The 26,883-nt window shown below is 32.6% G+C and overlaps 1 protein-coding gene across 1 annotated transcript in view; it reads right to left on the bottom strand.

Annotated features, from left to right (window-relative positions):
• The window catches only part of LOC132696618 (zinc finger protein 383), a 102,331-nt gene that overhangs the window by 49,742 nt on the left and 25,706 nt on the right, over positions 1-26,883 (bottom strand). Inside the window, exon 2 of the mRNA XM_060661550.1 lies at positions 26,408-26,566. Within this exon, the coding sequence (XP_060517533.1) occupies positions 26,408-26,566 (159 nt within the window). The remainder of the gene's footprint in view (positions 1-26,407; positions 26,567-26,883) is intronic.

Raw genomic sequence — 26,883 nt, 5'->3', positions numbered from 1 at the left:
CACCATGTATATTATATACGTGTTTAATAGAATATCTTATTCCGATTACAATGATGTAAAACACTTTATATTTTAGTCCAATCATTTTCGACAATTCGGCAAAAATAGGTCTTTTTTTACAATTTCAAAGAGTGCCGTGATTGATGGCAACAAGAATAATTATTTATAAATTAAAGTAGAACAAAAGCAATAAAAATGACGAGACACACTAAAGTAAAAAAATTTTTAACTATTCTAAGCTGAACACATTTCTCATACACTCTAATTGTACGATGTAACGTTTCCGGATTTTCTCTTAACTGATCGATTGCCTCTGAAACTCTTTGCCGAAGTTCCACGACGATATTACAATGAGTTCTGTGCACGTAATTTTTTATATATCCCCAAAACAAAAAATCCATTAAAGTTAAGTCGGGGCTGTTGGCTGGCAAATCCATAGTTTGGACGTTCCCTATCCAACTCCTGAGATATTCCATGTTAAGAAAAATTTTTAATTTGCACAACATTGTAAGGAGGGGCACCGTCTTGCTGCCATAGAATCAGCGCTGATATATTTACGGATAAATCTTCTATATATTGTTCTATTTGGTGCTCTAGGAGTTTGCATATAATGATCTCGAGTTCACTTTTGCTCTATAAATATCGGACCTAAAATATTCCCATCTATGACATCATAACATACATTAATTGATTGGTACCCCTGGGTATTTCTTTCGTGTATTTGTCTAGGACTATTTAAAAACCAATATCGAGAATTTTGTCTATTACAACCCTTTCTTGTAGTGAACGAACTTTCATCAGTTCATAAAATGTTTTTCAAAAAATTATTACTCTCATTATGTCTATACCTTTTTAGCATTTAATACATTATCGTTTCCTGCAAATTTCTTTGCCAGCCTTGAAAATATCAGAAAGTATACTTGAAACACTCCTTTCACGAATGTTAAATTCGGATAAAACCATTTTAACAATAATGACTTGGAGAATAATTCAATCATCAGCATTGTTTACTAATATGTCAAACATAAACATATTTTTATTTGTCAATCATGTCATGTTTATTTTGAAATTATATAAAAATTTCCTATTTTTACCGATTTGTCAAAAATGAGTGGTCTAAATTATAAAGTGGATATATCATTGTAATCGGAATAACACATACATAATATACAGGGTGTCCCATTTAAAAAATATGATGTAGGCTTATATGTCAGAAAATTGATAGTGTTTTGTTTTATACGTCACCCTAGATTTTGTTTGTTTTTACATTGATATCTCCAAAAACAAAAAAGTTACAGCCAATTAAAATGTTATCAAGATAAATTGAAGGCACGGTACTTTTTCTTTCTTAATATCACACAGCAAAAATTTGTGAGTGTTATTCCTCACGAAATGGTCCTTCTTCAAAAGTTAAAGTCACTGTTACTATTAATCATCTTTTTTTATTTTATTTTATTTTTTTTTATTTTACTAGTACTCAGCAATTTTCTTAATGTTATTAATAACTTACAAACCTTACTTAAATTTACAATAGAAGGAGAAATTAATAATTTAATTACCTTGCTAGATCTGAAAATTAAAAAGGAAAATATACCTTGGATACTTTCTCCATTTTTTGATAACTTGGATAACGGTTGGAAAGAATAATCTTAATATTTATTTCAATAATTAGTTTTTCCTTCTCCCTTTTGGTTTAGCCGAAATCAGTTATATAAAAAAATATATTTTAGCCTTTTAAAATCCTTAAAAAGCATATAAAAATAAAAAAATTCTGCATTTAAATTGCATGTAAACTAAAACTATAAAAAGCTAACTTTAGCTATTATCATTTAAAACATTATTTTTTTCTTGTTTTGAGACCGCTAATATTATTTCGAGGTACTTTTCGTTTGGTCCTCTCACAAGCACTCTGGCCTCCGTAACACCTCGGACGCTAGCTGTAAGTATTGCCTCAAACAAACCGTTTATTCACTATTAGAACCGCGTTTAAACAAAAAAAATATTAGAATGGGCAAGGCCTAAACTGCCACTGGACTAATAAACGCACCCCGTTGTGTAAACAGCGGCGGCGGTCTGAAAATCGTGAATTATTCTAGAAAGTGGCTCACGCAGGCTCTCCCCGCGCCCTTCACACTGTAATTACAATCAAACACTCAATTCGGGACGACTAATAACGTTTTCATTTGCAATAAAAGTGATTAATGTAGCCATCCACCCGGTTATGTTTACGTATCAATTTTCAATTATTTCATTTTGATTGATTATATTTGCTGGTAATTAGTTCAAACGAATGTGGGTGGGACAGCATAAGCTTAGTCACATGTTTGTCGTCGTCGCTATGACCGACATGAGTTTTATTTATTATTTTTATTTTGGTTTGCACTAAAAACTTATAGTCCTAATCTATTTTCTAAATTGGTCTGAAAGAGTTACTCTTAAAGCAAAAAAAAAGTGAATATATTTAGGTGCGATAATGTGTCACTTATTTGTTCATCAAAGGTGCATTAAAAATTATTTTATTATCATTTTACATATGCATTTCTTAATATTTGAAATTACTTTCATAACTGTTTTTAAATCTCGAATATATTGAACTGACAATTAATTGTATCCAATTTTTCCATTTTTACCCAATAAAATTGAATTTACTGGAAAATGCTGGTAGTCTACTAAGTTATAATGTAAAAAACGAGAAGTCTAAGTGTTTAAACTCAGAAAATGAAATTAATCAACATATAAAAATATATATGATGATATGACCTTCGGGATTTTAAAACAGCATGGCAGCAGTAATAAGATTTAAAAACGACTTCTAAAAAAACAGGTTCAACAAAATAAGTCTAACACAAAAAACGCATTTTATATCTGAAAATCTTTAATTTGGAGCATAAAACAAATCAAGACCGAGAAAGAGTAGAAATCAAACTCTAACATGAAATCAATCAAAAAAGACAAAGAACGAAAATATGTTAATATTTTGGGGAAAAAACTTGCATCAAATATCAATTATTTCCAATAGTATACGAGGCTTGTCAAAAAGTAATAATTTAAATAGAGAATATTGAAAAATATTAAAACAAGTTTATCACAACTGAAAACGGCGTTCAATATTTAAAATATTAAATACGCAGAAAACATATGTACGTTGAAAAAATAGGTTGTGTGTTTGTTTAATATCGTTTCTAATTTGAATGAACATTTGTCTCTTGTAAATATTAAAACATTATAACCTCCTCTAACAATTTTGTAATTTGTAACACATAATGCATTCGCAGCTTGCTAATAAAATTATAAAAAATATAAATTACCATAATAAATTTCGCAACTAACATAATATTAATTCTACTTACTATTGTTACCAGATTCTTTTTTGTAGGGGTGATTCGTTTGCGAAGCCATATTTGCGAGTACAGAGAAATTGAAAATAGCTTTGGAGTAAAAAAAAGGTTCAATTAACCTATTTTTATGAATGCCAATGACACGTTAGTGATTGGATTATTGATCATCACATTTTATTACAAAATTAGTATTTTTATATTGTAAGAACGTTGCCTCATCAGAAAAAGTAAAAGATCTCATAAAAAAGGGTCATCTTCTAACTCTCCTTGGCAAAAATCAAAGCGCTCATTAATATGTTCACTATTTTTGGTTTAAATGGTCTGAATTTTGCATAATGACAATTTTCAATTGGCTGCAATAGCATTACTTCAAACTGCGTATTATCATCCACGTTTTACATGAAACCTATTTTTATATTTATTTTATTTTTGGAATTTATCCATTATTGTCGTTACAGTTATAATTTTCTTCCACGAACAACACGATCTCAATTGACACTATATTCCGGGATATCATCCGTTCGCTCGTTGAACTCCGACTGGAATCCTGCATCCGACTGGAATCCTGCAAATCCTGCATCCGACTGGAATCCTGCAGACGTTTCGCCAAAATCTCACTTGGCATCTTCAATGCTCGCGCTCCGAAAACACTTCGAGTGTTCGAGTGTTCGAAGTGTTTTCGGAGCGCGAGCATTGAAGATGCCAAGTGAGATTTTGGCGAAACGTCTGCAGGATTCCAGTCGGATGCAGGATTCCAGTCGGAGTTCAACGAGCGAACGGATGATATCCCGGAATATAGCGTCATCACATTTTTCCATCCGTGAATCAATACGTGAGAATATATATATATATATATATATATATATATATATATATATATATATATATATATATATATATATATATATATATATATATATATATATATATATATATATATATATATATATATATATATATATATTTATAGGTTGATTCTTAGGGTTTGGTCCACAGTGAACAAAACTCACAAATAATTATATTTTAATTTAAATTTAATTATAAATCGAAGTTTAAGTCAAGATATTCAATCATATTGAACGAGCGTTAATTATTCTTGGCATTATAAATATAATCTTTGTATATTAACAGTAAATGTATTTTGCCAAAAGAACGACATTGGGATTTAATAATGGCAGGTATACTGAAAATATTTTGAAAGATACAATTTTGTTTCGAGTTTTTATTTCTTTTAGTGATGTTATAGGTTAACGAAAAAGATACCGAAATACTTATTTGGCTATCTTATGTAGCAATAAAAGTTAAAATAAAATTTATTAATAGTGTTGTCACAAACCGCTCTCTAGCGGCGATATAAGATCTAAATCAATATGTCCAGGACAGCGTTGATAGCCTAAAAATACCCATTTTCAATAACTCCAAGTTTGACTAAACACGGTCAGTCATTCTGAATTTATTGACATTTATTTCCACTATTTTCCGTTAAAAAGCACAAACAATTTCACGTAAATGCTTTGCTTGATATCATGTGATTATTTTCAAATTTTAACGGGATTTTCAATTAAACAATGTACTCCCTGGCGGCCGTTGCAGAAACTTAAATATACGACAATAACTTTTCGAAATAAGGCCGAGCGTCTTATATACATTCTCATTACAAATAAATTTCAAAGGGAAAACAAAAATTTTCAATGTAAATGGATGCAAATTCCATATTTGAACGTAGTTTATAGTTCTGATTAACTTTTTTTAATAACATTTTTCGATTTTGTCATATTCGAAAGAACTCTTGTTATCTGATGACCTTATTATTCTAGAACCCTTGTTGTTTATTATCCTAAAATTAAATAATAAAAAATATTCCTATATGGTTCCAACTTACTGAGACGTCTTGTATGGGAGCATATATTTACCCACCAGCCAAAGAGTCACTACCTCAAACCGCAGTCGAAGAATTTACGTGGAAGGCGCCGTGAACAGAAAAAAGCAACGCGGATAATTTTCAATCGTCCCCCTCGCAGTCGTCGGGTCCGAATAAAAAGAGCAAATAATAGGGCAAGTGTTAAAAGAGCTCCTATACGCGCGGAAAGAGAGAGTATAGAGAAGTCGTCACGGTAACAGCTGTCACACCGGAGGATGATCATGAATTATTCAACGCGACCCCTGATGTACATATTACACCCCCATTCTTTATGTTCCGGAGCTTATACTGTATCGTGTCGGAATAAATGAAGCGCGATTGCAGTGTTTAGACGGGCTGGGGGGTTCGTCTCCCAACGAAAATTACCCCCGTTAAACTATTCGGTCACTGGTTAATGACACGTGAAGTCATCAATGACGGCAATAATGCCCTGTACCGTTTCGGAAGTTTGTTGGGGGTTTTTGTTTCTCGGTGATTTGTCCTTTGCTTCCCTTCAGTAATTAGTCGTTCATTCCGGTTTGACGTTACCAACCACCCTCGACAGACCTCTTCTGTTCTATCCATATAGCTACTAGACATATAGAGGGCCTGTCTATGCAGACAGTTCAGGAACTCATGAAGCAACTATGCAAATTTTTTTTGAGAAGAATGCGGGAGAATTAAAATTTCGTTTTTAAGCAATGGCAGCTCTAATGGCAAATTCTGACGATGGACCCATAAGACCTTGCGGCTTTCAACAAACCACATGGCCGCTGACAGATCGTCGATGTTTGGATGCGGCATTTTTACGGCAGCATTTTCTCCAAATATGTCGAAATCCCATTAAATTTTCAGGCAAAAACGGACTTAAGGTGTGGAAAAGCAGCGCAGAATTGCAGCACCCGCTTCGGTGTCAGTATAATTATTAATAATTAATAATTAATTTGGCGTTTTTGTTATTTAACCCTGTAGATGCGTCAGCAATTCCTATTTATTACGGTTTCTTTTGCTTGTTAATCGCCCCAAAACGTTAGTTTTCATAAAGTCATAAGTTTAACCTCTATTGAAATAACTTTGCACAAGAAACATCTAAGTGGATTAAATGTTTAAGAAGCACCTCCTATATGCAATAGTTGACAATGGGCATTTCTTATGCTTGTTCTTAATTGTTTTCTTATATTTCGTGTAATTTTTGTACACTAAAACATATTACCCAAACATTCTTCGTAGCAATTTAAGTGTACCTAAAAATGTTCGTTTCATTTCTGTAAGTCTATTTTCCAGTTTGTTAAATGTAAGATATGTAGGACTTTCTGTTTCTCTAAGATCCTATTAGGTATTCATATTTGCCATATCTACTATAATTTCGTAAAAGCACAAATTATACAAGTTTGTATGTACGGTACGGAGATATTGACACCAAAAATTAAAACAACAATGGTACAGGGCACTGACTGTTCTGTGACAATAGTAATTACTTATCTCGGGGTTGCCAATTATGTTCGGATTTCAGAGATTGATGTTGCCTTCTTATAAAAATTAATTAATTTTGCAGAAAAATTACGGCAATGTAGCAACTGAGACAATTGGGCGGGGTGATGCACGCGCAAAAAGTCCGTACCCTCTCTACGAAAAAATCACAGCCATCTGCGGGGCATTAATTTTTACCATAGTAGACACTATATTATCTGATAGCTATATGGTTCTATCCCACAATTTAAATAAATCAATCGTAGCCTTATTATACCAAATAGACTAAAACGATAAATTATACATATTATGAATTGATCATGTTCACTGGATTTTCATTTATTGATTTATTTATTTTAATCTACTTATAACAGAATAGAATTTATTGACCACGTTTTGTTCTTACAATTATGGCAAATCATAAATACATTACGTAAAAAAAATATGTATATAAAAAGCAAGACAATGAATAAATTATACAAAGAGTGTGTAAATTATATAAAACAGTGTATAATACATAAGAACAGGAAAGTGTATATAACATATATACAGGACGTATATATTAATAAACAAAAGTAAGCAACATCAACAAAATTATTGCACATTCACACCGTTCACAGACGCTTCTTTGGACTTCAGTCACAGGTATGTATTTCCCGACCGAGTAAAAGCAGTGCCTTTTAAAAAAGGTTAAGATGTTTTTTTTTTACTTTTGGTATATTTGAATCTTGAAGCACGAAGGTGCTTGTTATTTCTAGTTAAATAGTCATGGTAAGAGGAGTTCTGACTGAAGCTGTCTATGTTTTTGTATATTTCTAATAATTCATAATAACTATACAGACAAGAAACTGACATAATTTCCAACTTCTTAAAAATTGGTCGACAGTGCTCCAGATAACCTGCACCGGCAATCAAACGAACAACTTTCTTTTGGAGTTTAAATGCCTGGTCTGCTGTGGCAAAATTACCCCAGAGAACTAAGCTGTAAGTTAGATGAGAGTGAATGAGTGATGAGAGAAAAATAGGTAACTAGCAATATGCCCACGGTAACCAGTCCTTTAAGTTTAGGGATTATAAAAATGTTAAAGGCCAGCTTTTTACACAAGATGTTAATATGAGGGGCTTAATTTAAACTATCGTCAAGCGTTACTCCCAAGAGCCTTACATTCTTGCCCTCCAGTAGATTATTATTAGTTAAGAAAACAAGACGTTGTGTCTTATTTGTGTTTAGTTTAAGGTTATTGTTTTTGAACCAAAGTTCCGCCAACCACTCAACATTATCAACATTGTGTACAAGTTTATAAAGTAAATAGTGAACAGTAGCGGACCCAAGACGGAGCCCTGAGGTACGCCACTGCTCACAACCCTCAACTCCGATATGTTATTGTTAAAGACGACACATTGTCTTCTGTCAGTTAAATATGACGGGATAAGTTACTGAAGGTGACCACGGACACCGTATCTGCCAAGCTTCTCCAGAAGCAGGTCATGAGAAACGCAGTCGAAGGGCTTAGTGCCACATAGCGTGAGTGCAGCTTGCTCCCCCTTTTTCAGGCCTTCCACCACGTCTCCCACAACCCGTGATAATTGATAAAAGTGTCTCGAAGACCTTACCAAGTATGGGAACTATTGATATTGGTCGGAAATCATTTGGAGAGTTTGTGTTACCTTTTTTAATCAATGAATAGATTTGTTAAATAAAAATGTGAGAGGTGTTACAATCTGGTTGATAGATATAAGAACTAGATTTTTTTCAATGCAATTACACAGTCTAAAACATCGTCTTTTGCCATCCAGTGCAAGAAGAATGCTGAAGTTACATTTGGGATATTATTCAGGCACTCACTCTGTACTTCAGGGTTGACAATTCAAGAGACCAGAATATCAGCACTAACATTGGTAAAAAACTCATTAAATTCATGGGGTGAAAGAGTGCTTGAAGGGTCACTTTTTTTATAACAATTTATTTCATAATTTATAATTTTCCATGTATCCCTGGTTATTAGACCGACTAATATAGTTATCAAACGCTTCTTTTTTTGATTTTACGATTATTTTTTTGTATTTGCTGTGAAAAGATGGTTTTTATCGCTGTTAACTTATTTCTCATTTGCTTTATGTCATTATTAAACCAATCCTTCTGCTCTCATATTTTTATAGGGGAGAGTTTTGATTAATCAGTAACTGAAGTTTGTTTATTAACAAAGAGGCCATTTTTTCAACATCATTATATTAATATAAAATTATAAAAATGTATATATTAGATATTGTAGTTTTAATTTCGGAAGTAATATATCTCTTAAATAGTGACGTAAAATAGTTTTGTACACTCAAAAATAATCTGCTTTTCTGACTAGTCATTGTAGTATTGTACTACAGAGCATCAGTAGCGGACTTTTAAAACTGGTATCTGGCTCGGTCCTTGGAAATGATGTAGTTTAATCTACCGGCCAGATACTACATGGCTTCAATCATAATAGCCGAATACGAATATGATTTAACTTGCAACCAAATCAAATGCATGACTTCTGGATCATCTACGAGGTCCTCCCATTTCACCGTAAGAGTGCAGGAAAATAAATCGAACTACAATAGCTCAAGGAGTCAGTACCATCATGTCGGCAAGTCTAAACCTTGTCATTACTGAAAAATTCGTTGTTTTCATACAAATCTCTTAATTCTTAATTACAGTTTGTGATTAGAGTCTCAGACAACCAACCAAAAAAAGCAGCTGAAATCTATGGAACCTTCCTTTCCATCTCTATGAAACTACCAAATTACTTTTTTATTATTAACATATGTTTCGTTAATTTAAGGGTATTCCCATCATCAATTCAAGTACAATAACAACTAATATATAGAAAGCATTTTTTTTAATAACATTGAAACATATAGTGAGCTCTGCAGATATCTTGGAACCCTTGTTTCCAATTTATAAAAGTCTTCAATTTATAATAGCCTCCTTATAGATCCTTCTTTGGGAATGTCTGCATGGAGGATTTGTCCTCAAAACGCACTTTAATATGTAGCGAGGTCTACGGGAGCTGACACAATATGTTAATTATTTAAGTGGTTTGCAGTGAATTGAATTGAAATGAAGAATGTACTTGACAATTCAAAATAGACGCTCAGTGGTTAAAGGGTCCTGGACGTTCTTTATCCTAACTATACAGTCCTTTATCCAATTAATGTTAGTTTCATTGGGTAAAAATATTACCATACTTATTTGTATTCCTTCTTTAATTGACGGACCAGTTCTTGTAATACATTTCGTTAAATTTTATAAAATAAGACATTTTTATTTATAAACCTCATTAATTATTAAAATGTGGTACGTATAATTTCCTTCTTGAGGTTACACTTTTAATTTCCTTTTTTTAAATAAAAAGGGCATATTAGCAAGACCTCCCGCCCTGCACACTATTTCCTCAAACTTGTTCGATGTACTCCATAATCGTTTTGTTTAATGGTCAATAATAATTGAAGTTTTTAATATATTTTTTATCACAAAAATTGCGTAATAAGAATACACACGGAAAATCCATATATATCATTAAAAATTTTCAACAGTTGCAAAGAATTTACAAGTCTAATTTAACTGCTTCACAAAATTCATTTGTCTGCCTGTGCCTCCATCACTAATACGTTTTTAAACAATTTGAGAGACCTTTTATGGATGAAAATAAAAATGAAACGTTATGATCGTATATTGTGACAAATACTTTGACTTTTTAACTGAAGTAGGTCTTATTTTTTATATTTCACATTTTTTGTTATCATCAATTAAAATATAAAATTACAATTAAATATTTACTAATACTAATTGATTGATGTATAATACCTCAAACACTACAATTTTTATCAACAATAAGCAGGTCTTAATGCCACAGATGTACCGCGTGACCAAGTAAAAGTGATTTTCTATGTCGAAAAGTACTTGTCGTAAGGACTTGAGGCGAAAGAAATTATGACTAAAGCGGCGAAGAGAAAATGCGGCACATAATTCTTAAGTTTCTAGACCGGCCGCCAGGGGATGTGATAGTATTCTTGAATTTTAAATCCGTAGTGAAAAAGGTGAGCGCATTTGGTCGAACTTAGAGTTGTTGAAAAGGGTATCGCCGCTGGAGGGCGTTTTGCGGCATTAATAAGTAAAATGTAATTTATAACAATATCATTCTTATTGCCACAAAAAATAGACAAATAATGATCTAACATGCTAGCGAAAACCGACCGAGAGCCATTCTTAATAGGCCACCCGGTGTATAGAGAAAATATGCTAATAGGGCATAGAACACCTCTTTTACTACCATATGGTATGCCGTTTCTGTTTACACAATTTATATGAACGGTGTAACCAACCATACAGCCAAATATATTAAAAAACTGAGATCTTTATAATAAAGATGGTTATTTTTAAATATTTTTAAATAAATAAACCTGAAAATGAAAAATTGCATAGTAGAAGTCTCAATATTTTCACAAAAACATTCTGTGACTTCCGAGTTGACCAATCATTTTGACCCACCTTGTTTAGAGACAGATAGAGATGAGAACATGAGGGACACGGTACGATAGCTGCCCACGATCCATACGCTGGGATTCGAGATTTTCAACGATTGTTTTCCCGACTACGCGCGCTGTTTAATTTCCATTGCGATAACAGAGAGGTCCGGTTGGAATTGTTATTTCCCGGAATAATAACGTTCAATTTGCTGATTTTAATTGAAGTGTCCCCTGACAGAGGGCGGTCATTTGTATGAGCTGCGTCTATTTGTGGGGATCCCCATTATGTTCGTATCTCCGACGTCGAAATATTTAAAACCGATCGGATCGGACGCGGGTCGAAACGCGGCCTTTGGCATTCGAAACGTCGCGTCGGTGTTTTAATAAGCTGAACGCAATAATAACAGACGGGGAGATAAACGAGGCGGCAGTCTGCGACATTGTCGCGATAATTGGGGGGGTTGGATTTGCATCCCCGAGGGATCGGAGAGAAAACACGCTCCAACTCATTGGCTACGCCCTGCTACGACCGACGCGGCCCTTGGTTTTAACGTAGACTTTCTGCTACTACGTGTGAAACGGAACTGATTGACAAATCAATCTAGAAATAACATAACGTCCACCTTCATATATTTAATCTTTCATTTTTCATCTTCAGGCCTAGAAAAGGTTGAACTACATCAACTTATATTTTATGTAAAAAAGACACACTGAGGCGAAAAAGGCAGCCGATAACTAACAGAAATACATTTAAAGATAGAGATGAAAACAAGCTGACAGTTCTGGATTACTAATAGAACTTGATTTAAGATAGATAGACAACGATACGAAACAGATTTTCTGTGGAGTGTTTCGGAAGGGTAAATCTTTGAACGATGCTGATAAACACTACATAACACATCTGTAGCGATACATCCTGATCCATTTTATCAGACATAACTCTTTTCTACTTTTGAATTCCTTCATGGGGTAGGAAGCTAGTCTGATGCAGTTTTGATATTGAATTAATTGAAGACCGTGCTTTATAGAAAGACTAGAATAGAATTTATTATGTAAGTCGTAAATGATCACGGCTGGTGCTTGATCAGCTTTTTCAATTTGAGTATCCTCAATGGAAAAATGATGAACGCAGGAATACATTACAAAAACTAGAAACGTACTGGGAATACCAAAGGAATCTAGAACTGTCCCTTGGCGAGCGCCAGTGCTTACACATATCTATCTTCTAAAAAACGTGCCATAGTCTGCCCACAGTGCTTGACATCCATCAAAAATGGAGCTCAAAAGTGCTCTGGAGAAATCCAGAACTGTCATGGAGCAATCTACATTTTGTTTTTCTGGTTAGGTGGGAGAACAGATGTAGGTTTTATTGTTACACTGGTCAACTGAACCCCTTAAGTTTATAAAATTATTTTTTTTCTTAAATCTTTTTATTTAATAGCAAAAACCTTTATTATATAATAGCAACGAACAGACTCAACAAATGCACTGTGACGCATTTCCAGTACTTCAGTCACAGCAGTAAACCAATTTGGTTTCACTCTGGAACCAACATTATCCTGGGAAAAACTTATTGGTAAGTTGGCATCTAAATTAAGTAGTAATATATTTATGATTCATTTTTCAAGGGAACTTCCATTTACAAATTTTCTGGATTCCTGCTGCGTTTGTTTAAGAAGCGAATTTGCTGACGTTTCGGTAATCATCCTGTTGACTTCTCCAAAGCATAACTGAAATTGTAGCGGTTTCTACTCTGTACCTGCTTATTTACTATTTGAGAGACTGACTGATTCATATATCGGTGGAAGGTTGCTGCTGCAGCTGTAGCTCTGGATTCTTTGCGGCCATTCACCTCATATGAACATAGTATTTGGACTATACCATAAAGTTATCAACAATCAACAATGTAGGTTAGTGGTAATGCAGAATCTATAATATAGTTTATTATGGGATGTCACCCTGTCTGAGAACCTGTAAGAAATGTCAAAAAAAAACTTTGTTCGGATTCACGTATACTTTAATATATACTTTTATATAGATAAGAGATTTACATTATACATTTAACACATTATGCAACTTTCATATGAAGCCATTTTTGATTTTCTCTGAACTTTCAAGACAAATTTCATGTATTATAGATTTTTTGACTGAAAGCCTTTCTTGTACATATTTTTTATATTTAAATGAAAAAATCATTTTTCAAGTTTTTTTATTATTAAATATTTTTATATATTTATTATTTATATTTATTACTATTATTATTAAAGTTTTATAGGAAGGGCGATTGAGCTATTTGCTACCGAAATTAATTTATGTGTTGGAATATCTAGGTTATAATTCTGTCTGAAACTATAATGTTCATTGGTTGCACGCGTACATATATATTCATTATAATTACATTTAACCATCGTTACCGAATATGTAGACCCGGAAATGTCAAAATTTGCGTTTCAATAAATATATTTCTGCAGGATTAATGTTTCGGTTTAAAGTGCATTGTACGAATAATCCTTTTTTAGAACAAAAATATTTCATGCGATCGGGACCAATTACCCCAAGGAGTAATAGCATAATTTAACCAGGACTGAATATGCGAATAATAATATAGCAATAAAAGACTATAATCGACCATTCTTCTAAATTGTCAAATGAGAAAACAGTGTGTCGATAATTTTTTGAGAATATAGTCCACCTGATGACACCGAGAAAGACCAGGACTAAGACGCTCTTACCTATGCCTCTTAATGAGAAATGAATCAATTCAGTTTTATCATGCTTTCATATAAGACTATTTCTGTTACAATAATCAACAACATCTGCCACCGCCTCATTAGAGTTCTTAGATATCCATGTCGGCACCGCAGTAAACCACAGCTGTATCATCAGCAAATAGTGATAGATAATTATTATCTGATCCACAGGAAACAATTAATTGAAACATTGAAACATTGATAAAAATAATAGACAATAGAGGCCCCTGCGGAACGCCACTGGAGGTCATCTCATCACTAAAAAAATCTTTCTTATCGTTTTGTTTTAAGATAACTTTTTGCACACGATCTTTTAGGAAACTCTTTAACCAGTAAGTTAGTAATATCAGTATAAGTAAGAAGTATTTTTTGTCTAAAACTTTTGTTTAATTTTAATTTTAGTGTTGTCAATTTTATTTTTACAATATGGACACAAAAGCAGGTCAATATTACCGATGCAAATTTTTACAAACTTAAAAATGATCAATTTGCTACTTAACAATGGTTTTTCAACTGTGACTGAACTGTGAACTGTGAAAATTTCTCAACTTTATAAAACATATTCTGTCGGACAAAGTTTATTCAAAGTTGACCGACCATTTTATTTATTTGTGAAACCTTTACCTAAATGTTCTTTGTATGTTGGTGAACTAGCATATTTAGGCCTTAATAAGGTTTCCACTTCAAGCATGGTGCGAAATCAAACGAAAACGTTCAATCGAAGTGTAAGTGTTTGTTTAACGGATAATATTAACCACTTCCGGTTGGAGGCCGAGCGCGTGTGGACCCTCCACGTAGTGGCGCCCCTAGCGCGGTGACGTCACATCCGACTCATGTTTGACCTCCGTTTAAGTTAATAGTAATTGTTTGATCAGCGAGTGGCCCAACCACTTTAAACTATCATTGCAGACGACGTCGGCGTCGCCGCTATATTCAATTCCCTTTACTTCCTCAGATTTGCTCGTCAAATTTAAGTTGGAATATACCGGGTGTTTCGGGTTGTTATAGAGGAACTTTAACAGTCGATGGTACTTTTAAAATCAACCAAAAAGTTCGTATATTGACGTCGGGCTTCTGCAAATGCTTATTTTTCGAGATACAGGGTGTTTCAAAATAATTATCGTATAGAGATAAAAATGATATTCTTTTGCGCAGAAACTTTCACAAGCTACTGAAATATTATTTAGAAATCTTCTGAATTCTTCAGACCTTAACTTAACTTAAGTTAAACGCTTAGTGACATTAGCAAAGTATTTGAAATAAGGGGGAAATGTCTTAAGTTTTTGAATTATTACAAACAAGAATATGTACATATTCAGTCTGCATTTTGTAGCTTATCACAGTCAAAAAAGAAAATGGAGGACATTATTGTTCGAACATCTTCTATCTTCCTTACATAAACTATATAATCTTTCAAAAAAATTTTGATATAATTCAAAAAAGAGATTTGCGTTTGTTGAACATGTTGTCATATCAAATATCAGAGGGCAGATTGTGTCACAAGAAAAGCATATTAAGTTAAAGTTTTTTCCTGCCCTAAAAGAATCTCTGGGTTACCCTAGAATATTTTTTGTTGCAATTTCTGTTAAACAAATAAACTTTGTCTATGGCTACGACATTCCTGAATATATGAAACAAATAATCTTCATTAAGGTTATCAGAGATTTGAAAATGAAGATGGTTTTTATTTGAAATGACAATTACAGAATCTAAAAGAAAAGTAAATATTTTTATAAAATTAATTTACCACAACATTATTTATGTATTGCAAGAGCACTTATTTATTCATCTCCTGATTACGTGATTACGTGATGATGAGACAAGATCTTGTGAACAAAGTTCCTTCAGAAAAGCTATAAAAATTAATATTCTTTGTTTTTTTATATAAAGGATCAATAAAACCCGAATGAACCTTGGAATTAAGACATATCCTCATAATTTTTATAAAAGAAAATAATGTTAATCTTCAGTGTAGTTTTTCAAATAACTGTCAATGTTTCTTTCAGCGCACGTCGCTAGGCTAAGTTTAGTTTAATCTATAATTGCCAAGACCTACAGAAAACTAGACATGATAATAACAATACTGCATGATGTACACAAACATTTAGTAAAATTTAAAGTAATTAAATTTTGGCGATTGTTTCAATAGCTTAGGTTAAAATTGTTATAAAACTTATTACTGCCGGTACCACATTAACTTGTAGGAATTTTCAGAAAATAAAATTAATTAAAAAAACGAGAAACGTGCTAAAATATCGATATCTCGCTGCTTTTTATCAACATAAAATACAAAAAAAAAGCAAACGGTAAATAAAATATGAACTAACAATTAACAAATCGAGCCTAAAATATATTTTTTTTATTGTTGATCCCGAAGAGATTTTCTTCTTTGTTTTTTGAAGTTGTGGTTGAAAGGGAAACCCCGAAACCTTGAAATGTCGAACGGCACTGTGATGCGCTTGAAAACCCGACTCGACCGAAAATATTATTCTAATCATTAATGGTAATAAAAACTGTTGATTTTAGTAATTAGTTGTTACATCGCGACCTATTTTAGCGGCACATTGCGTTTGTAAAGATCGATCGGTAAACATCATATCGTTGAAATTACCCATCGCACTGATAACAAAAATAAAAACGGAAACTATTTGTCAACAAACCAAATATACGCCGTTCACGGATATATTACAGTTTGCTTTCGTGATATATCAACCACGACGGCAATAAAATATAAAATTCCCTCCTTATATACGAGGGCAGGAGGATTAATACACCCTGTATACACCTGGCGGGTATATTCAAAATTTGCCGCTTTGTAACCAAAAATGTGATGCACCCTGTATTTCTTAAATGCTACAAGATATCAATTTTCAATATCGTAAAAGCTAAAAGCTTAATTATCTTGTTACTTGGGTTTCTTAAGCAAATAGGCTTTATATTTTTCAAAATTTATATTTATATTTTCAAAATGGATAGATTAAAATAAAAATTAAGAATAAAAAAGATATATGTATAAAAAGATTTGTTTGTTTGCAATGTCAAATTTTAATATTTTATATTATCTTGATTAGAATTTGTATTTTATATAAATTAAGTAGAAAGTAAGAAACATTGATTAGGTTCATTAGTCACTTTCTAAAATATTTTGAATGGAAAACTTTGATAATTATATAGTCTACCGAATAAACGTATATCATTATTGATAACCCACCCTGTATATAGCTTGAACTATGCCGTAAGTCCATAGACCGCCGTAAACTGCTCATTTCAATCGAACGTAATATTGATCTTTTAAAATCAACAATCATACAATAATTTGTGTTAGATTAAAAGTGATTTACAATCCGTTTAGCCCATCCATCATTCTGGCATCGATAACTCGAAATCCCTGCTTTATCGGCAACTTTTATCGTTACCGCTATCAACAAAATGTCTGCCCGGGATAATCTTTAGATAAATACACATCGCATATACACTATCGAAACCGCAGCTGTCGTAGCGATATTTTCCGTAACGATTTTTCTATTGCACCAGCGGATACGGATTGCCTACGATTTGATTGGACCGTTATTTTTTGTTGGTGCCCCTGTGCGTCGTGTTATCTGATTTAATTGCATCCATTATCCGAACGCAAACGCGCGTCGCTAGATTAAAAGCGACGAGAAACGCGGTTGCGGATTTCTTCGTTAAAATTAATTATTTTACTCCTAAAGCTAGTTACTTATTCTTCGGTATTACATTTTTGTCTTACAATATTGAACCCGATGTATGGAACCAATTATACTCATAGTGTGTCTTTTTCCCGTTTATGAAGAAATGAACTAACGAAAATTGAAAATGTTAAACTTAAAATAACATGAGAAAAATTAGGTTATAGCGCGAAATTTCAGGAGAGGTTCAAGATATAGCCTAATTTAAAAAAAAAAACTTCTTTATTTATTCTCTAACGGTAGCACTTTATTTTTTTTTTAATATTAATATTATATTACGAAAGTATTCCTTAAAGAAACAAACGTAAATCTGGAATCGCCGTACACGTGGCGGTTTAGACATTTTTTGAGCCAGTTTACTTTAGATTATTTAGATCTTAAAGTTAATAACCCCTAAAAATTACATTGAGGAAATGCAAATGGCAAAATGTATTGAGTTATCGTTCTGCGTGGGTAGGTTTTCTATAAACAGAATGAAACATTAGATCTGATTTTCGATGATAAGAATATTTAAAAACAAGAAGATTATTATTAGTTTCCATGGCAATGGGAAAAACGTATGTTAGGGTGTATAGAGCTTAAATGACTAAAGTAGGGTTTCCATAATTTTGGTATTAGATTCAAGGTTTCGAGCACATTCTTTTTAAAGGCTTTTGTAAATATATGCAGCAGCCACAGCTATTCCCCACATTTGTTCCAAAATTTTCCCATTATAGGAAAAAAATGTTCCAAAGAAGCAATTCTTCCTGATTTTGCAGAGTAGAATGTGAGCCAGTTTCATATAAGCTCTGAAGAAGCCAACAGAATGATTGGCAAAACGTCAGCAAGTTCGATTCATCAAGAACCGACGCAGGAGGAATCCAGAAGATTTGTAAATAGTAAATAGTTTTTGAACCCCATTCTCTTAATGAAAATCTTTTTTGATCAAGGAAAAAGAGAAATCAAAAACTTGTACCGCGATGATCGTAATTGTGTGCTCATATTAAATGTATTTTTAAATAATTATTTGAAGGTAAAAGGTAAATTATGAATCTCCATAAAACAGGCAAATCACGTTTCAGGGTGTACGAAAACAACTACAGGCTCTTTAACATTCCAGTATTTCCTTTTTACTAAATACAATTTCAAAACTGCAAAACGTGGAATTAAGAGCAAAGAAGGCTTCTAGAGTAAATTCCAATGCAGCGCCACCATACCGTGGCCTGAGCAACCATTCTTGTCAGTTCGCGTTTCACCCACGTTCCTTCTATGCCCGCAAAACTTTGTATAATATAGAAATGCAGTCGATTTATTTCACCTCTTTCCGGACATCAGTGGCTGTTCGAGCTATTCAAAGGGAACTAGCGGTGGCAAATGTTCATAGAAATTCAATTTAATTAATCCTAACTAAATTAATAAATACATAATAATTAAAGAATTAACAAACGATTTGCCATCTCAACCCTACTTAGGTCAGTTTTGGTTAGTTGAATACCCTCCCCCTGCCGCGACGTCTTTTCTTGTACTCCTACAACGATTTAAAGACAAAAACATGAATCCGGCAACGCCGCACCGATCGAAGTTTATCGACGATACGACACAGTTGTACTGTGCTTTAAAAACGCCTTCCGCAAAACAAATTTCCATCGTGGAATACTCGTGTGTAGGAAGCCCGGCCAAAATTACCTCGTCGATAGATTTGTTAAGATTGATCAGTGTCGAGATAACATTGTTTCGACGCTGCGGCGGTTTTTGTTAGGGCTTTAAGCATTGCGCAAATAAAACTGGCACTAAGCCCCCCCTTGATCTCGGTGTTTGGTGCAATAAAATCCAATACGGAAAATTTATCTATATATGCGCGGGTATGATAAAAAGGGTTTAGTCGGCCGCTTACTGGAACAAAAATTATTGATAAAACGGTATTCGGTGCCAGATCAGGCGAATTTGATGTGTTTTATATTGCAGAGATTATTACGATCGTATATTATAAGGATCGGCTCGATAAAATGTGATTTACAACGGCCGCAGTGGCAGCGTGTATTAACCGCCATTTCGTGATCTTATACTTAAAGTGAATCATCCTAACCGAATTATATTATACAGAGTATTTGAGACCTGGTAAAGCTTGTGACTTAATCTTGGCCTATCGATTGATTCGATAAATCGAAAACACTGGTTTATATACAGACTCTATCAGTCTAGAGTCTATTTCAGAAAGGTGTGGAGTAATATAACCTCATTAGGCACGCGAAGAGAATTACAGAGTAGAGCTTCATGAATCGTTGCTTATCCACACCAACCAGCTCTCCTTATTGCTTCTCTGAAAAAATAATTCTTTGCCATCTAGAAATTTCTTTTAGGCAATACAAACAAAGCATAAGGTGTACTTAATGCTACGGTCACTTCTAACAGAACACCTATTGAAAAAAAAAAATAGATAAAATTAACAAAATAAAGCAAGATGTTAATAATAATTAATAATGAAAGGTATAAACTCATTTATGTAACATTTTTCTGGAAACCATCAAGAAGCCAAAAAAATATTGATTAATACGAAATGATCTAAGTTCTAGAATGGACATCAACCCTGCACAGATTTCCGCTTGTTATCCATTCCAGGCAGTACCGCCCGGGTTTAGGTTAATTTATCTTTTATCCATTTACCAACACTGAAACTGGTGCGCCAAAGGTGTACCAATAGGATCCTTGTGAAAAGGAAAGAATTTTATTTTAGCTCATTAAAAATTAGACATTTAATTTATTAAACATTATATGGGAATTATCATAAACATAATCAACGGGTCGATGAATCTGATCGATAAAATAATCAAGATCCTTCATTTTCTCTTCACTGTCTCAATGGTTCAATCATACAGTAGCTTTTGAATGTTGTGTTGTGCCTTCTTTTTTGTGCCCATATAAGTTCTATAGATAGATCCGCAGCACAGTTATACAATTTTTCTTATAACGATGTTTCTTTAAATTTGCTAAGTGTAATAGTTCCTCTTTTATCAAATTATCTTCAAACTCAATATTTTTGAGAAGAAGAAGTTGCCTATTGCCTGCGAATGATATTTGCGTTTTCCATAATCGCTGAATCAGTCGTAAGATGTTTTATCATTTTACCAAAATAGTCTTGAACACGTCGAAATATATGTCCTAGTGGTAATCTTCCGTATGACATGACTGAAAAGGTGGTCAAAAATAACAACAAAGCCTATTTATTAGTTATCGTTATTTTTTTACAATGGGAATCAAAAATAATTTTTGTTGAACAATGTTTATCTACAGCTATGAACAGAACTAGATGTAATTTCATATATGATTGCTATAGATTTATAAGCTAAATTGCTATCTATAGTTTTAAAAAAAAGTTTTCAATTTGACTGTTTAGTGACGGAAAAGCGAATACAACATCAATGGACCTGTATATCATATCTGAGAAAAATACTCAAATTCCTCCTTAAGCTCAGTTCTCAATTTCCAAGAATAAATTGACAGTTCATAACAAACTTCAAGGAGGTTTCCTTGGGTACTGTAAAGTTTGGTAACAATGGATACTAAAATTTCGTTTAATTGGCCAATGCCATAATTCAACGTTGAAGTAAGAGTTTTCAACCTTTTAAATTATTGAAACCTTTCTCTCTAGTCGTAGCTCAATTTCAAACATTTTGACTCAATCTTGGTACAAGCCTCTACTCTTCTCACAACTTCTGTCACTGACATATTTGTAAAGTCCTTGATTCATTCGATGAATGAATCTGGCAGCAAATCTGCCTATCATTCTTTTGTAGTCTTCTTTTCTGGAATCACAAACCAATCGAAATGCTGTTGTACCATGGCGTTTCCAAGTATGTGAATCTTGGTATGGCAACGCCAACGTTGAGTTATTATAACCATCAATTTTAATTTTAATCTATCAGAAAAGATGTTGTTCTCCCTTCACTAAATGAAAACTAAAGATTTTTTTATATATTGCCATATATAAAGACCAGTTTTATTAAATCCCTTAATAATCTTATCGTTTCTACTATGGTGTGACGTCACTTAGTTGCTTACCATCTACTATTCTCATGACTTTTGTCAGTGACTTATTGGTAGTCTTTAATTTGATCTATAAATCTAGCAGTAAATCTGCCTATCATTCTTTATCGTCTTCTTCCTTCCTGGAATCACGCACCAATCGAAATGCTGTTGTACCCCTTTATCTTTAAGCATTTGAATTTTGGTATGTCAACCTTACCTATCAGAAATGTTCACCCTTCACTAAATGACAACCAAATATTTTTTTATATATTGCCATATATAAAGACCATTTTGGATTAGATCTTTGTCTCTTTCAATCCCTTAATAATCTAATCGTCTGTGATGTGGTTTGACGTCACTCAGCTTATCACAGATGTTTATGATAGCTGTGTCCATCGAACTGTAATCAAGGCGTCGATGGTGAGGGATGGTGGAGGGGTGAAAGACCTCGAGTTAAACAATAACGTTGTCCCATCGTGGTAGCTCAATTAATCAAAACTGAATATAGGCGGGTGTTTGTCTGCGAGTGTGTATTTTTTCCACGCAATAAATGTGACGTGTTATGGGGCGTTCGTGCGAAGTAGGTACACACCACGTAACCCCGCGACATACAAGGTTCGCGGCCTTATTTTATATTTCCATGTTATTAAATGTTTATTTTTCGATATTTATTTAATACCTACGCCGACCACGATGACAATCAGCCGAATGGGGGGGCACGCCAAGCGACGGCAAATAAATACGACCGGGGTGACAGGTATTTGTGCAAACAAGACTGACCCGACTATGGAGCCGACCGGGTTTTACTATGCGCACGGAACGTTTCGGTGCGGAGCTTCAAGAATTCGCGAGTTTCGAAACAAATTTGATGAAAAGTTTGGTTTGGTTTAAATTATATTGATGTTCTTTTCCAGTTTGCAGGATAGAGCCGCAGTAGAGGGCGGCTTAAATTCGACACCCATCATTGGGATTTTGAAAACCGTAACAGATACAGGGTCGGTAAAGTGAGGCAAAGTTGGGCAGTTTGAAGCTCAAAAAATGAAAAACTCAGCATACTCCCGAAACAATTCCAACCTGGCAACCATCATCAATTTAATTTTTTTAAATACGGACCTGATTTTTTTTAATTTAATTTAATCCTTTCATCGCACTTAAAATACAGTATATCACTTTTTGTTTTGTACAGAAAATTTTATTATATTCATTTTTATGTGATAAGGTAAAAAAAAGACTAAATTGATTACACGTTCGAGAAGTTTTTATTGCAACTCATTGATATTTAACAGTGGAAATTACTTTAGTATTTATTAAAAGAAAGATACAAAAGAACTAGACAATAAAACAAACAATTTGTGCTATACCATCCATAACATAAATTAACCAATTTAATTTTATAAGGTGGCTGTATGAACATGGCGCGCCATACTTGTTTTATTTTCAAAAAGTGTTGCAAAATGAATAGTTGCAATCGAAATTCTCAAGTAACAAGTCAACAAGATATGGAATTGTATCCGGAAAGATGGCAGTCTCATCATAGCTATTCCGCTATTTTAGACAAAAAAAATATGGATCCCGTGAATGAAATTAGTTTATTTTTTATTTTTCTATCTACTAGACAATTTGCTCATGAACTCAACAAAACCAGCGTTTAAATTACACGGTAGTCAAGCACTCTGGCCATGAGATAATGAAAGGCGCCTGGAGTTTTATAACTGGTTCAAAAAATAAATGGAAATGTAGATTTCCTTAATAATAAATATTAACGGATTTTCAACTAGCGGATTATTAAAAAAAATCTAAGGAAAAACCAGCAGGTACAAATTCAAGGGAGAACTTCATTCAATGTATGAATCGGTATGTGGCGAAACAGAATTATTCTACCTTGCATTAACGACAAGAACACAACTGACGAAAGATATCTAAATTTGATTGGGAATTATTTCTTCCCACAATGGAAGGGAAGTAATTCAATTCATTAACCATGTATTTCCTAGTAAATGGATAGGAAACAATGGTTTTGTGAGATGGCCCGCTAGGAGCCCAGATCTCAGTCACTTTGATTATTTTTTAAGAACCGTTTATTTAAAAAAAACTTCACGATCTTCAAGTGCTACGACAAAATTTGACTGCCCAATCCTGTGAGAACAATTTATTGAACTGTATTAAAAATGCAAAACAGAGGGAATGCCTCGATGCCAAAGGTTATATCTTTCAACACTTATAGTGATTAAATTATATTTAGTTTTAATATGGGTATCTAGATAGTATCGAACAAATTGTTTATGCAATCTGATTTGTTGTCTACTTTTTTGTATTTTGTCTGTTTTTCTTAATAAAGTAATTTCCGCTGTTGGATATCAGTAAGTTTATTCTTTTTTTTTTTTGCTTTTTCATCTAAAAAACGTAGTTCAGAGCTGTATCATGGTTAAATAAGCATTTTTGGAGATGGAATTTGCTGTAAGATAGGCAAATATTAAAGTGACGATATATAGTGCTTTAATAGTGATGAAAGGGTTAAATGAAATCAAAAAGTCAGGTATATATATATATATATATATATATATATATATATATATATATATATATATATATATATATATATATATATATATATATATATATATATATATATATATATATATATATATATATATATATATATATATATATATATATATATATATATATATATATATATATATATATATATATATATATATATATATATATATATATATATATATATATATATATATATATATATGTATGTATATCTCCGTTTATATTTTGCTCCATATCTACAGCCTAATTTAGAAAAGTTAGAAGGAAACTTAAAAATAACAAAGTTGAGTTCTTTTTATATATTGTCAACCATAGAATCGAAAAAATGAGTTGGAAGTCTATTATAACAACATATCTTACATTGTTTAACATACTTTATACTTTAATTTTAAGTTTTCGTCCTGTTCTCAAATGTATAAAGTTTGCCTTATTATGGATTCCGTTAATTTTCATTTATTTGCAAATTAGAATATAACAGTATTATAATTAATTACTTGTAATAAACGGACGTTAAAAGTGAACTATTATTTAATTATTTAAATTAACACCAAATAAATGCATATCAACGAATGGCTATACAGAAGTTCCGATAATATTTTTGAAATCAGGGAATAAAAATTCATTTCAATTATTCTTTTTAAATATAATTACTCAAAGGTAATATGTAGCGGAAAAACTAGTAAAATGTTTTTCTAACTCTTTAAAATTTGTATGTAGGTATTGTACAAAATATAAAGAAAGATGTATATATATCATAATATTAAGAAAAATTGATAAGAATTTTAAATAATTTGTATTTTATTTCTAATTATTAAAGCCTGTACGGTTCCGGTGATATTTAAGTTTCCTTAACGCTTGATGTGCATATCTGTAATAAATTTCTGATGTGCTTACCATGCTTATTACCCTTTTTAAATGAATATTTCGAAAAAATGGACGAGAATTATTATTGTCAATATAAAGGAATTCGGAGATTTATATTTTCAACAAACCTTGTACACAAATTTGCGGAGCTTTTCATAAAAATGAAAATAAAAAAATATTCTATATTGCGCAGACTTAATTCGATACTCTATATATAAAATTTCAACCCCAATTATTGTGGTAGGCTTAAATTTAATTTTACTATTGCATTGCATTTCCTATGAGAAATAGGATTAACAAAATGTTTAACTGCATAGTGATAGATGATAATAATTGTCTCGCTCACGTCTCAAATTTATAGAAAGAGAATTTTGAAAATTTAACTTTTGATGATTGATTATAATATTCTCCAGAGTATTTCAATTTTCCATTAAATTTTTTAAAAATGTTCAAAATTACCTGACATTTAAGTTTTATTTTATAGTCATTAATTCTTATGCCATACCTGGTTTAAGCGATGGTTAGATTTTCTGAGGCAATCCTGCTGAAACGTTGGAAGTTTTTTGAGATCTTCCTATTTCTTTTTGAAGTTGAAGATTAATAATAAGTTATCTTAGATAAAAGGATCCCCTAATATTTTCCATCACACAAATACTAGACAAATCAGTCAACAAAAATAAGCTTTACAGTCTCAACACTCCTTAGATTCCAAATACCGAGAAACGAAATACGTGATCGTTTAATCCCATTGTTGTAAATCGAAATTCTTTTATAGGCTTAATGAAAATATCTAGGAATTATTACACACAACAGGTACCACCCTAATAACCTTCAAAATTGTTTTGCATTCAGATTTCACCAAAAAAATAAAGCACATTTGTTGTGTAATAAAGGATGGAATGGTTTTCAACACCCCGAAAACCATAGTTAAACCATCCGTCAAAGCCCTCGAAAAGCACATATAACCTTTATTGCATTCTTTACAGATACAAAACCAACCACCAATATGTCTACATATTTTGTATATTTCTTAATACTAAAATGCTTAACCCTCGCTGTATAATAAAAAAAGACGAACTAATTTATATATCTGCCTCCCTGATAGTCTAAAAAAAATATTAAGGTATATGGTCTATAATTTTCCCTTCTTTAATTTTTTTTCAAAAATGCTTAGTCGTAGGGTCCTTATGGCAAAAATTGGAATGAAAAGTATTTTTTATCCCGTACGTTGTAAAAATATGCTTTCCACAGCAATGGGTTGAGAAATATGCCGTTTGCATTGAAGGTTACACCCGAATTACTCACCTGGCGATCTCTCCTTGGAGGTTTCGGAACGAGCTAGCGTCGACAGGTACCTGGGTCCATCGGGTGTTATCGAGGAGCCCCAGATCGATCTGCAGTAACTCGTAAATCCCAGCGACGACGGGAAAGCTGGCGGGGATGGCTCCCTCTCCAGCAAGCCACCTGTAAAACAACCCTTCACATAATTTCGAGTCGTTTCGAAAACAACGGAATTTGTGTCAAGTAAACAAATTCTTTACAATGTCTTAATGCAAATGTAGTAAATAAAATGAAAATAAAATTACCGATAACTTAATGACATTCATACATTTTAAATAAATTTACATAATTATTGGTTATTTTTTAAAAATTATATATAGCTGAACTGTTGAAAAAAACATTTTCAAATTCAAGAATAATTGTTCTGTAGATAATTCATATTCCCAAAAAGTTTTACTTTTGTTATGTGCTTCTATACAGATAATAAAAATAGGGATTAA

This window comes from Cylas formicarius, unplaced genomic scaffold, assembly GCF_029955315.1.
Source record: "Cylas formicarius isolate icCylForm1 unplaced genomic scaffold, icCylForm1.1 PGA_scaffold_1__22_contigs__length_36826433, whole genome shotgun sequence".
Lineage (NCBI taxonomy): Eukaryota > Metazoa > Arthropoda > Insecta > Coleoptera > Brentidae > Cylas > Cylas formicarius.
Note: the sequence above shows the minus strand (reverse complement) of the source record. Positions and strands in the feature narration are given on the sequence as shown.